General features: G+C 38.8%; 1 protein-coding gene across 1 annotated transcript in view; it reads right to left on the bottom strand.

Moving 5' to 3' along the window:
- ARHGAP15 (Rho GTPase activating protein 15) overlaps positions 1-14,459 on the bottom strand; it is a 313,229-nt gene that overhangs the window by 157,778 nt on the left and 140,992 nt on the right. Inside the window, exons 6-7 of the mRNA XM_035556046.2 lie at positions 2,423-2,521; positions 438-564 (exon numbers count right to left, since the gene is read on the bottom strand). Coding sequence (XP_035411939.1) covers positions 438-564; positions 2,423-2,521 — 226 coding nt within the window. The remainder of the gene's footprint in view (positions 1-437; positions 565-2,422; positions 2,522-14,459) is intronic.

The following is a 14,459-nucleotide window of genomic DNA, read 5'->3' as shown; positions in this document are numbered from 1 at the left end:
AATTATAGATACATCCCTGATTGTCGGCGAGAGAGGATATGCCAGGTCTTTCAGCAATTCAGTGTATAAATATATAAGACAAAATTACTCTAGCAATTTGAGGTATTTTACTAAAATGGAAACAAAGCAACTGCAATAGACCATTAGCATAGGACTCATGTTGCTTATTTTTTAAAATAAATGGCTTGAATAAATGTCTTTTCTCCTAAACAAATTTATTTTGTTTAGGAGGGAATGTCACCCTTTAAAAGTATGGAGCTAGTAACTGTCTTTACTTAAATGCAAGTTATGTATATCAGCACAGAACACATTCAGCTTTACAATTCTCAGTGATCTTCCTTACATTCTGTATGTAATAAAAATTATCTTACCCTATAATGGCACAGTTATTTTAAAAAGGGGAAAAAAGAATAAAATCAGAAAGGAAAAAATCTTACTTAAAGATTTTCTGTGTTCAGGCTTTGGTTCTTTGGATTCAGTGTCTAAGCTATTCAGTAATTCGATGCTGGAGGATCTTTTGAGTTTGAACTCCAAATTTCTCGATGTGCAACTCCGTTCTTTTGGCTGGGGAAAGAATATATATATATGTCTGCTTTTAATAAAATTATTATTTGTAAGAATGAAGCAAGAGATTACAGAATGCCAGTACAGAATCAGAAACTAATAGACACAGCAAGTGATGCAGTGAGTACATAATTTAAGGGAAGTGTAATGCAAAATTTGTCATATGGCAGAGCTTTTATGCCCCTGACAGACTGATCTTAATTTCTGAGATAAATTCCCATTTAAGTAAGGAAAACAAAAGGCCTACTTCTTTAGGCCTTAGAGACCAAAATGATTTCCACATTGTAGGCTATCTCCAAATTACTGCAAAGAGGAAGGTTGTTAAAGTAGCCTTTCTGTTTTAGATATTCACGGTAAATGTTCTTTCAAACACAATTGTTTCAAACATCTGTACAGATCTAGGGTTGAACTTTGCTGGTATAAGCACGGGGAAGAACAGGGGACTTTGCTGCTGCTCTAATTCACTGGCATACGAAATGACAGTTAGGGATCATTAGTGGTACCGAGTTTAATCACATGTAGGAGAAAGCAAAGAAGGAGGGAGACCTGGTTTTGGCTGGTCACCTCTTCCCACGGCATGTGGCCAGGTGAGATTTGCCATCCCAATGGTGGGGAAAGCTGCAAGGCTTTCTGCACAAATTCAAAGGTTTAAAATCAGAACAAATGGTATGGGTGAAGACTTCGGTGAGTGCTGCTGGGTTGCATCCTGTCCTGGGCACGCAGCAAGAGCAACCACGGCAGGGACAAGCCCTGCCACCTGGCACCCTCGCTCTGCTACATGCTGCTGTGGCTCACTCTGCACTCAAAGCTGCTGAAGCCATGATTTCACCTCTTTGCGGAGTTGCACTAAAGAAATAATCGAGTCTATTAGATGTTTAGCTGAATAACACGCCAAAAAAAAGAGTGCTTTGAGTCTCCGTGGAAAACTCCACCCCAAAATCTTCAGTGGGATATCAATATCCTCGCATACCCAATGAAATGCACAGTATGAAGACATACATCATCAGATCAAACTTTCCTTGGCTGATTATAGCCTCAGGGTAATATAATGTTTGCAGTTCTTTAAGGAAACAGTAGCCCTGCTCAGGTTAACCCTTTCCACAAGATTGACTCTGCCCTCACTGCCAATTCCATTTCAGCAAAACGTTTGAAAAATGCAAGAAATGGGGGTATTTTTCTCTCACCAGATTCTTCACTGAACAAGGGAAGTCAGTGCCCTCTAAAAAAATATGTTCTTGGAGCAGGAAGAGATAGAAGGGAGACATTTGGAATTTGTACTGAGTGTGGCAAAAAAAGAAAGAAAAAGCTACAGCTGAATCTGGTTTGGTAATTAAAAACTGTTTTAATAAAATGCAGCCCTGCTTACTTCTAGTAGAAAACCCCCAGCCTTCCTGGGAGAATAACAGCAATCAGTTACAAAGGAATATTATTTGCTAGTGTTATTCTTGTGAATAAGTAATACAAAAATTCATAAAAGGCTCAAATGTATTAATAGTTCTATTGAAGATTATATACTGTAGGCTGCATAAACAGAAAATGCAAAAATTCATTAGTTATTAAGTGCTTGTGTGCTTTTACAACCCTCAGCAAACCAACGTCCTTGTTATTTCAGAGAAATAAATGTAGCGTTGCATTTCAAGGCAAGAATCAAATGACATTTTAGTTCAACAACCTTGTTTATCTGACATTTTTGGGTAGATTTGCATACATATTTTTGTATCCTTCTGATAAAGGAATGTCTAGCTAGCTGCTAGCTGCTAGCTGCTGACTGCCTAAAACCTGCAGAGATGCCTAAGCAAATGAAGTTGAAATTGCTACATCTTAATTAATAAAGGTAACAGCCAAAACAAATACATACCAATCTGTCAATTGCATTTTTGATAGCGTGGAACCAATCCAATATGAGAAAGTCGATATCCGACTGGAGGAGGAACTCATTTCCTGACACTGTCGTGATCTAGGGGAGGGATGGGCAAAGACAGGTAAGTAAAGCACACAGGACAGATGATTTTCTGTAGTTTTCTCTGATATGCACCCAAACGCTTCCCTTTGTATCGATAATTATCTCCCGGAGTTACCGAGGAGTTTTGAACCTCTGTCTGAAAGCTGTTTAGGATATGTCACAACAAACGAGATATTGTCTCGGCAGTGCAACCACCAAACACAAATAGTGCAAAAATAACGATAACGTGACAAAAGTTGAGAAAAGCCAGGAAACTCAATACGATAGATGGTTCAAATGTAAATCAAAGCATTCTGGAAAGAAATGAATGCAATGTGAGAATTAATTCCTGTTATTTTCAGTTTGCATTTCTATTCTGGTATTTTTATTTTATTTCTGATTCCTCTATCTTTGAATTTACACATTTATTTATCTACCTGTGATCCCAGAGTCCACTTCCAAAGCATTTTGGTGAAATTAAGAGTCACTGTTTTTCACATGAAGAAAATTGCCATCAAAGATGGCTGTAGCAAAGTAATTAGGAGCCCATTTATCAGGAAAAAAAAATCCCCAGTTTGTCTGAATAGAAGTTTATTTACATTTTTGACCCCCACACTGGGAATATTTATCAAAAGCATATTCATTCCCCTGATAACGCTGTTTCCCTGCCTAACAATATTTGGTGGAAATATGCATGCATATTCTGCTGGTCTGAATTTCAGTAAACCACCATGAAAATAATGATACATCACTTTCATTATTTTATTATTATTATTTTTTTTTTTACTAAGTTTTCACCAAAGTAGATCTCCAAGTATTTTACGAAGCGGGTTGAAAGGGCCATTTTACAGACAGCACAACTGAGGCACGGTGCTGCACTGTGGGTTATCCAGCAGTGCCCTGGCCCACGTGGCTGCGGATGCGGGGCAGAGCATCTCTTCCCACCTGCAGACAAGCGACCGGAGTTACATCTCCCTCACATCCTGCAAGATGCAGGATCTCACCCTGCCCACACTCCAAACCAGCTGGGCACCCAGCAACAATGAAACCAAAGCTTTTTTAAAAAAAATTATTGTTATTATTTTGTTATTAAGGGTTTCCTGTGCAAACCTGGGTAGCTTTCGGATTGCATGCTCAGGTTTCAGTGCTTTGGGACACAGATTCAGTCCTCCCATTAATCTGCTCATCGGGGCACGCTATTTCTCAGCACCAAAACCTGTTCAGGTCTCTCTCAGGGAATGGCTGAGCGCTGCGGTTTCTCTCTGAAATGAGCGTGAGGAAAAGCAGAGCAGAGCCATTAAGACCTGGCACAGCCTATTTACTTAAATGGAGCAACCTGAAGTGCTACTGTTTCACTGCATCTGCCCCTGTCCAGAGTTTTTAACACACAAAAGAAACTTCCCGCATCTTTCTGAAAACTGAAATACTACCAGGAAAAAAAAAGAACAAAAAAAGACAAAACAGCTTAATGTTTCATTAATTGTCCTATAACCCTCCCGTTATTGAGGAAATGCCTGTAAGGAAGGTTTCCAAAGTCATCAGCATTAAGGAAAATCCCGTCAGCGCAGCTCCAGCGGAGACATCCTGTGAGAGCGCTGCGGAGATTGTGGGAATGGGCTCCCAGCGCTGGCTCGGGAGCCTGCCTGCCTGCCTGCCTGCCTGCCTGCAGATGTTCCCAGCCCCATCCAGCCCGGCTCCGGCCCTTCAGGAGCAGACCTCCAGCCTCTCCATTGTTCACCGGGAGCATGGGAGAGCCGGTGACGTGGGAAACTGGAACTCTGCTACCAGTCCTCTGCCGCGATGCTAACCACTGCTCATGTGCTATCCATTCACTTTATTGAAAGAGAAAAAGAAAAAAAAAAAAAAAAAAAGCCCAAATTCAACTTTAGGTAAGTAGTTAAACGAGGTGACCTCCAGATCCGTGCCCAGTTCACACTGCGAGTTTTGGGATTCAAACATTATTACCTTATATCACAATTTATTAATGTATACACACAGATGTGAATTAGACTAAACACAGGCAACAATTCAATCTGATGCCTCTAACCCAGTATAAACAAATCATTATTAAAATTATAAAATGGAATAACAGTTTCAAAGTAAAAGCAACATATATAATTAGATTTACTGTATTTTGAAGGCTTAAAAGGGACACAACATAGTTCATTCTTCCGTTCAGCAAATTCAGGCTTTATGAAAATACAAGCATTCAGCACTGCATAAACATTTGTACTGTATGATATGCAAAAGAGATACTCCATTACTAACAAGACCAAAGCAAAATACATGTTGAAAGTTTCTTTGTCTGAATGTGTTATTTTGATAATCATATATTATCAGTGTTTTATGAGCAAATCTGTAAAAACAGATCATAGCACTGAGGGAAGAGAATTCATTTAAAATATACTTTCTGTAAGATATAGTTCAAGTCCTTTTCTTTCTTTCCTCAGACTAATCTTCAGAGTAACTAGACAGTTTCAAGAAGACTGCTACTGCTCTCTACAGTTTAAATGCATCCACTCCTTAATTACAGTCAGTAATTGACTTTGTTCTGCTCCATTCCAGTCATTCACAGGAAAGCAGTTCCAAAGGCTTTGGCTGGTAAATCCCATTTAATGTGCAGGTTTCCTATCCCACTTTTATATATTACCTCCTTAGGATTTCTGATAAATGGTTCTTGGAAGGGATTGCTAAACCATATTTGCACTTTGAACAATCGAATTTTCAACACCCTTGGGAAAAGACATCAGTAAAGAATGCTAGCTTTGAGTAAACCTTGTGATTGAACAATTTATGATCACAGCCCTAAATGATGTATAACTAACAACAAGCATAAATTTTTCAATATTAAGGCGTGCTAACACTCCGTCCCTGTAACAAACACTGCTGAAATAAACAGAAGGACTGGAGAAAAAATGAAAGACAAATAAAATAAAATAAAAAAGAGAAAGAAAATGAAGTGCTCTAGATAGAGCTGCCAGTCTCCATTGTGCCAGGTGCTTCATTTATTTCAATATTTCCTGAAATCCCTCTCATATCGTTTTTGCAAGGGCTACAGTCCAGAATTAGCATGACCTTACCAGGCAGAATTGGGATGCCGCTGTCAGCACTAAATACACGAGGAAGGACAACTGGCACCAGCCCTCTTGTTTTCAAAGGGTGTGCCCTTCGACTTGCTTAGAGTGGGGGCAGGACTCCAGGACTCCTTCTTTCTTGCTATAGTACCCTGGGAAAATCCCTTCACAGGCTGAATCCTTCCTTCTGAGCAGTTTTACAATGAGCTCTAGTCCTGCTGTTCAGCATTGACCATCTGCGAATATCAGCTCACCGCAGGTAAATGTGTGTTAAATTCAGGGCCCTGCCAGGCTGCCAGCAAAGTGTGGAAAGTAGCAGGCAGGTGTGAAACAATTTTTTGTAATACCCTACTTGTGGCTTACTAAGGATTTCTCTTGTCATCTTATACAGCTGCAAATGGTGAGGTGGGCTTGCTTTGCATATCACCATAGGTTGTAAGCAACAAGATCCTATGTTTCTAAATAAAACAATGCCTACATAGCTCTGATACTGTATTTTTTCAATACCATTACAATACATACATACCCTGGATCCTATCCAGGATCAATGGTTCCTAAAAATCCTACAAACCCTACATTTTTCCTGTGCTAGATTGTGCTCTGGGACATGCTACATGCCATGCATGGCTGCGTTTCTCCAGGACTTCCAAACCTTTACAGCTCACTTGGTTCACCTCTTTTTTATGTTTTATCTCAGAGATTCTCCCCCTTCCTGGCACTCCCACACCAGCAGAACACATAAAAGTGCCATGGAATAAGCCCAGGGGCTTTTGTCCATAGTTTTCCTACAAACGTCAGACCAGGGACTATTGCACTGCTGTGATAAAACCATCCTTCACGGCATCCCCCTGGTTCTTTACCAGTACACATTTCTACGGACACATTTGTTTCTTACATTTGTTTTAGCTGCAGAACAGGGATGGAGGCAATTTTAGCAATCCTACTGATAGGCACTCTATGGAGATATCGAAAAGGGCGAAAAATTCACACAGCAAAACAAAAATACAAAACCGTATTATTGATTCACTCACTTCAAAGTGTACTTATGCATCTCTGGTGACTGCAACTATTATTTGCAGTGATTAACTGTTTTCAGACAATGCCGAGCACAAACTTTAATACAGGAAGTGGAGAACCCTACGGGGAAGGAGAAATGCAGCAAAAACACTTCAGAGTCTCTCCCCTGCAATGAAAGAGCATGGAGTGAGCAGCTTGGGAAGTGTATGGTTCACGTACGGCTCGTGTATGGCTCACATATGGCCACCAAGAAACCACCACGCAGTTCTTATTTCAGCCAAATACTGAAACAAGAGATCACTCAACTCCCTCTGAACGTGGGACATCCTGAAAAAATCACGGATTGTTGAGGTAGGTCTTCGAATAACTCACCCCAACAGTTTGGCGATGGATTATTGGACACTTCTGGACCATGGAAACCCTACAAAAATGCTAAATCCAGTGCAGAATCCAGTGCAGAAAACCTAAATTTTGATGTCACCCAGGAGTTCCACAGCTTGTGGTAAACACTACGTGATTTAAACTTGGATTGACAGATACCTCTGCATGCAGAAACTCAATAAAATGTGTTCCTCTTGTTGCACTGTGCATGGGGATTGCTGCCCTTGATATACATAGGAAAAAAGGAAATGTGAATCGCTGGAGCATTTCTAGCTCAAAAGCTAACACTCTTCCCCCTTCCCACTGCTCCCTTCATCTCACCTTGCTTCTTGCAAGTTTTTCTTCTGATCATGTTAACCATCCTGATTCCCATAAAAGAGAGGAATCTAGGTTTTTCCTCTACCTTCCTGAGATATTTTTTGCAGGATGGAGTCTGGCCATCCAGTCTACTTAACACAGGGCACGGTACACACCATCTGCATGCCAGACACCAGGGCTGGTATTAAAAATAAATTAATTAATTAAAAAAAAAAAAGGGAAAAAGAAAAAAAAATTAAACTGGGAATTTTCACTCTCCTTTTCTAAATGTTCTTTAAAAAAATAATACTTAGAATATAATATAGCTTGAGAATAAATGCATAAAACATAGAAACTCATGTGTCCACACCCACAGCAGAAATAAAATTAATTAAAGTTGGGAGACACTGTGCTCCTTAGTGGTTTAATTAACTGGAGTTGAATTAAACAGGGACAGAGATATGTAAGTTTTTAAAAACATGTCAAAAGTCAAACTGCGTTTCTGGAAGTTGATCTCAAATTCTTTCTCACAGATAATCCAGTCTCTTGGCCATGTTTATGCTGAAAGACAGAGCAGCAGAGACGATAAATAAAATATCTCTCTGTGCTGCACTGTATTGAGCTGAGATTCTAATATTCAAGAAATGCAAATAAAAGAAAACAAAAGGATTGTTATTCAGCTGCATTATATCCATACTGCATCACATATCCATGATATGATTCAGCTTCTCCAGCGGAGGTAGTCATGTTTATGCTGATAGTTAAGTTACTTAAAGGACTCTAAGATGTTTACAACTACCAAAGAAATTTCACTATCAAGCAGATTGTCTGTCTCATGTTACAGTCTGGCTTTACCAATCTAGCAGTCCTTTGCACGTCGAGCAAAGTTAACATTGAAATGAGGGGGAAATATCAGCTTGGAAGAAAAGGTCTTCAACCAATGTTTCCAAAAAAATGATATTTGTTAAAACATTTTGTGAGAAAGTATCTGCCTTGTGTTCCCAATGTTGCTAGATGTTAAGTAAATATATGCTGATTGCAAAAAAGTTGCTTTGGCAACTCTCTTATTAAAATGCATTTGTAACCCCCATCTGTCATGAAAGTTTTGAAAAGTTTGTTTACTTTGGATAGCCGCCTTATCCAGGGTTACCCCAGCATACAATGATAGCAGTCTTCAGAAGTTGTGTGAGGAACAAGCCACTGGGGATCCATTTTTGTTTTAATTGGCACACACAAACACTTTTCTGGTCTGTCAAAAAGATCAAGCTAATATGCATGGCGGGTGTTATATTCTCAGCTTTTGGGAGTAGTAAAGCTCCCTTTATTTAAGTAATTTAAATGATAGACTGCAAAAACTTTGCAAGTCAGAAAAATGTTTTATACTTTCTTTGGGAATATTTGTTTTAAGCAACAGAAAATGTTCTACATATCTAAAGATGTTGAACCTTATGTTATAATTACCCTGTTTCTTCTGACTCTGTAAAAATTACTGTGAAAACCAAGCATTGCAAAGAGGCAACAAACAGATCCTGTGTTTTCACAACTTCCACACTATTAGCAACTGTAAGACCAATCACTGCCAGATGTTTACAAGATATGTCTTTAATTGTCTTGCCTTGTGGCGTGACTGATTTGCACGTCCATTCTCTGGAAACCTTCGTGGGGTCACAGTACCAAAGTAACCAGCTTACACAAATAATTTTTTTTTTTTTAATGAATTTAATCTAATGTTTGGGGTATATATACCTATGGCTCTGAAGTGGATTCAACAGCCTGAATTCTAGGGACAAACTTCCACAAAATAACATTTTTTTTTTTTAATGAAACTGTATTGCACCAGTGATGAGCAAATTTCTTTCTTTTTTTTTTTTTTTTTTTTCCCTGGTGAATTTCTAGGACTGAGCTCTTCAACATACAATAGCAGTAAAATAATGAACTCTGGGACTGTTAGGAAGAAAAAAAGATCTCTGAGCCTAATGCTTCCCTTCTGCTGTGCAATGAACTCATAGTATATACCAATTCTTATTGAATTGCACTGATATTAGTGAGGAGAGAATCGGGTCTTTTCTCTGCATTATAAGGCAAATCTCTTCCCTTCCTGCCTGCCTGTGAAGAATCTCAGAAGGAGAAGAAGTGATTTATACCATTTGTAAGGAAGACACTCAACAGAAAGGAGGTCATGATTAAAGCTGATTAGGCCCCAACAGACCAAACCTCCTCCTTGGGCTTGAAGAGGAGATTAGACTGGAGAGTCCAAGGAGCCTCCCTAGAGGGGAGAGGTCCAGTGCTCTGCCAGAGGGTACCGGGATGCTTCCACTGCTTTCAGGCAATGGGTGGGCATTCTCCCCTTTTCATCCACCAGTTCAGGTCTTTTTTCTTCCTTCCCTTACAGATGTATGAAAATTAAAACACGTGCTGTTTGAAAGAAGGAAAAGGAATGGAAGAGCAAGTATTTTCTGCTAAGCATCCAAGGAATACACTGAGAAGTATTGAGCAGATATATATCTGCTATGCTGGTATTATCCCCTACATGAGATAAAGTCTGACTCCTTGGATTTGCTTCTACAAACCAGAGGTTTTCTCCAGAGGAGGGCAAAGGGCAGAAAATGAAAATCTGAGGCAGGCAGAAGACGACCACCTCAGATGCCTGTACCACTCGCTGCTCCAGCCCCACACCACTGGAGCAAATGGACAGATGCCCTCCAGGTATTAGGTCAAAGTGAGAGGAGATGGAAGTCACTGCAGACATGGGAAGCAAGAAAGATGTACCCCCAAAACTGGCTTATAGCTGAAAAGCAAGAGAGAATAATTAAGACACAACTCAGTCACGTCTGTGCATAGCAGGAAGTAGGGGAATAGACAATTGTGCATTTAGTCCACAGACGAAGACTAAAGGCACTGCATGAATACCTACTGCAAGCTACTTTTCTCCTTGGGGTAATATTTTACTGTTATTGCCTTTGCAATCTGAAGCCATATATTACCCAGCCACATACAGAGATATTGGCAATGGTTTCCTAGAGAAGTCCCTGTCTTTCTTAGTTTTACCAGCTGGACAAGACCTAGTGATGAATGGTCCTCCTGTCCAATTTTATATGCACGTTATAACACTTTATGATATATGTGAGAGAGACTCAACATGATAAGTCCCTGTAACAAACAAAAAAATCAAAGGGAGAATGAATGCTCTAGTTTCAGTAAAAGCAAAGATATATATTTAAAATATATATGTGCTATGTGTAAAGATTTCATTTCGTTGACTCTTATTTTAGCAAGAAATTTATTCATCAGTAGCAGAGCATTTTACAGCTACATTATTTGCAGGCAGAAGCCAGCGCTGGCTTTGAGTATTTCATTTACTGACACATGTCTCCTATTAATAAGTGCTGAGATTGCACAATAAGAAAAAAGAGATGTTGCTATAAGTATCTTTATACTTACAGTAATGTATTTGGCCATGATTATAAGTGTTTATAAAACATTCAAGAATCGTTCCTTGTCTACTTACACTAATGAGAACACCTGTTAACTTTAGAGCTGCGCAGACTTATTTGCATTGAATTCAGGTTTTTGCATACTGTACATCACTTTTTGAAACAATTAGATGTTTACAGAGAAATATAGCTAAAAGAAGAACAGCAGCTTGAACGCCCTCCAGCCCAAGTCAATACTAATCCTGGTTTGAGTGAAAAGCAGAAATCTGCTGAATTATAATACTGACACAAATTCAGTTAGCAGTGAACAAAGGTGTACCTGCAAATCCTCTGATAGCAGATGTTACTTGTGGGGATTGATACCTGCTGTTGAATAAAGCATCTCTTAGAGATGAAACAGCACTACTGAATGGGATTTTTCATTGTTATATTTACCATGTCCTTTTCATTCGTATTTCTTTTATTTATTTATTTATTTTCTGACTCAGAGCCTTTCTATATACTGAGCATGCAGAACATGCTGTCATTTTCCAAAATTAGCTGTTTACGTTATTTTATTAACTTGCCAAAAGCCAGTAAGACAACACAAGAATCCTCCTACTGCTAGAGATCCAAAACACCATCTCTGCCGTAGAGGGTTTTGTGGCCTGGGGCAAGGAGGCAGGAGGTCCTTTTCTATAAAAACAGGTCTACTGAACGGTAAGTGTAATATCCTGCTGCTACACGGCCACGCCAGCTACTGTTTAATAACAATGTAAAACATCAAAGTTGGTCCACGATCTGAACATACACTCTGCCAGCTGTGTCAAGTTTCTAAGTGTTGTAGGAGGAAAATATAATGGTTATCATCTTTCCTTGCATGCAGGGAGTGAACAATGCACAGCATCTTTGGGTTTCCTCCATCCGTTTTTATTTGTACATAAATATTAGGAAAAGCTAAGCGTGACTAAAAATGTTTTCAATAAGGCTATTATATCCATCTAAGAAAAACATTTCTGACTACAGCAACTGAAAAGATTTACACTACAAAAAATATTTAGTGTTTTAATAGAAAGGATGATGTATGGACAATATTTGCACATATATCAACAGCAAATATTGTCCATACATTTTTATCACCTAGCTGAGCTCTGTAGTCTCTAAGGATTCACAAAATGGTTAAAAATTTTCACAGGCAATACCATACATGCAGTACTCAGCTAGGTACTGAAGAATATGGATTCTTCACAACCAGTTCCTAAAAGGCTTATAGACTATGAACCCTTACAGTTTTTGTTTTTAAATTTTATTTTTATTTGAAGGTCATGTTATTTTATATAAGTGGCATCACAGACTAGAAAGTATGGAGACTATGTTTCATTCAAAGAATAATATCTTCTATTTTTTTTGTAATAAGAAAATCCTGCAATCCAAAAAATGAATTTTGCATATCTCCATATTCCCATGATAGTTGCAAACCAGTTTTCTACTGTTGGAAGATCCTGGATTTTTTTATTCAGATATTCTGGAGCTTCACTGACAGCACTGAAAATGCATTGGCCTTTAAATTTATATGCTCTTCTAAGTAGTAGAGTAGTAATGACAGAAGGTTACTCAAATTTTATTTAAAAATATCACATTTAAAAATTATTTAAAAATATCACATAACCAAAATTATCTTTTCACAATAGGCGTCTAAGGGGAGCTTTTCTAGGAAAAGAGAATATAGCTCAGAACTTGGTGAATTTTGTACAGTAAATGAATTTATCCATCTAGCAGTAATTGGGTGAAAAACTACTGAAATATTTGACTACATAGTTCACAAACAAGCCAATGCACAGCAATCAATTATGCAATGTATTGGTTTTTAATAAATACATGTAGAATTAGAAAAATATTATTAGAAACATGCACCTTCTGTCTAGGTCTTTGAGTTAACAGTATGGACCAGGATATACCAAGTGCCAAACATTAAAAGATACAGACTTTATTATAAAAATATGTATAATTTTTACAAGTATCTGAAATTTCTGAATAACACAGGCTTTTCTCATGTGTTAGAGCATGGTGTACACTTTGACACCTGTCATTCAAGCTTCTGGCCATCACACTGGAGGGATGCATCCCACTGGAGGGATGCACCACAATGTGATGTGGCATGCAGAAAAATTGAAAAACTCAATTTTTCCAAAATACAAATCACATCTTCTAGTTTTAAATAGAGAGAATGATTGCAAAATATTTGGCCATCAAGACTGTAAAGATTGAGGTTGGATAATCAATAACATTTGTGGTTGAATTACCCACTGATAATAAGTAATTTCCTGCTATTCGTGAGGGGAACTGGGAAGTGGTTTTTGGGAATTTGGCAGACTCAGTCCTTCTTTTCTAAATATGCTGTGTCTGAAAGCCTGGTATGCTTCCCTGTCACAAGCTTTGGGATGATGCAGTATAGCCAAATGCAGGTTTGGGGTGACAGCTCTTTCAGGACCTTAGGAATCTAAATATAAGAGAAGCTAAAAATATACAAAATTATCAGGCACAGAAATGGTTGGGTATTTGGGTTTTGAGTCCTCCACACCATAATCATGAGACCATATTTATCTGGAGTCCTGCAACACCGAGATTGTTGCTCCGCTTCTTGTCACTAATAAATGTACAGTACACATGACAGAGAAATAAATAGAGTGTTTTAAAATGCATTATGGCCCCCTTGTCCAACGATGTCATCACTGAATATTAATCCAAGCCCTGTGCATGTGCCAGGAGACTCGTGCTCATCCAGCAACATGAACTGCAGATACAGGAGGGCTATGACCAGAGCACCTCCACACAGACCCCTGCCCTTCCCACCACCTTGGTACAGACACCAGATGCACTATCACTCTCATCCAACCAAATGGCAATTAAAAAGTGACATCCAGTCAGTAAGTTATATTTTAATCTGCCAGGCAAAAGGGAAAGTCTTAGGGAAACTGGAATTTTGGATTTTAGTTCCTGAAAGTGTTATGTTACCTTTTATTACAATCCCACCCTTATCCTAATCCTTACACCGCTCCCCTGCCACCGAAGTAATTCAGAATGTTATCAGATTCTTGAGAGTGACAAACGAAACCGAGAAGTTACTTCCCAGTGGTTTGGGGCACTTGCTCATTAGACCTGAGCTAGAAGAGCTGACTCTCTGTTACTTGTGCCTGTGAGCGGAGATGTATAAGTGAGTTTGAACTATAAACAGAACCAATTACATTAACACTTCCAAACACTTTCAGAATAAGACTGAAAGCTTTTGTTTGTTTTGCAAAACTATGATCCGCTATGCTAATAAGTCTAAAATTTGATTAAAAGAAAAACATTCAAAGCCAAACCTGGCAGTACAGCTTCTTATGCGCTTTGCTTTCATCTGCTGGAACGTGGTAGCCCTGATTCAGCAAGGTACTTCATTAAGCACCATGCAACTTCCAGAACACGAGCACTTGCACTGTTTTCAGTCATAAGACTGAAATGAGCAAATCAGTCAGAGCAAAAATAGCAGAAAAGTTATATTTATTCACGGAGTGAATATTTTAGGGAACAAAAGCTATGTTAGTGACAGTCAGTAAGAGCTGCATGTAAATTAACAGCAGAACCACAAGCAACAAAGTTAGCTTTCACTTATAAACCCCACTGCAAAAGGAAGCCAAATCTTCTAGCCCTCCTGGGTGAAGAGAATGGATTATTAAGGAATTAGAGAAAGCAAAACAAACAAAGAACAACCACCACCAACACGGATCC

This window comes from Cygnus atratus, chromosome 6, assembly GCF_013377495.2.
Source record: "Cygnus atratus isolate AKBS03 ecotype Queensland, Australia chromosome 6, CAtr_DNAZoo_HiC_assembly, whole genome shotgun sequence".
Lineage (NCBI taxonomy): Eukaryota > Metazoa > Chordata > Aves > Anseriformes > Anatidae > Cygnus > Cygnus atratus.
The sequence above is the reverse complement of the archived record's forward strand: the minus strand, read 5'-3'. Positions and strand labels throughout refer to the sequence as shown.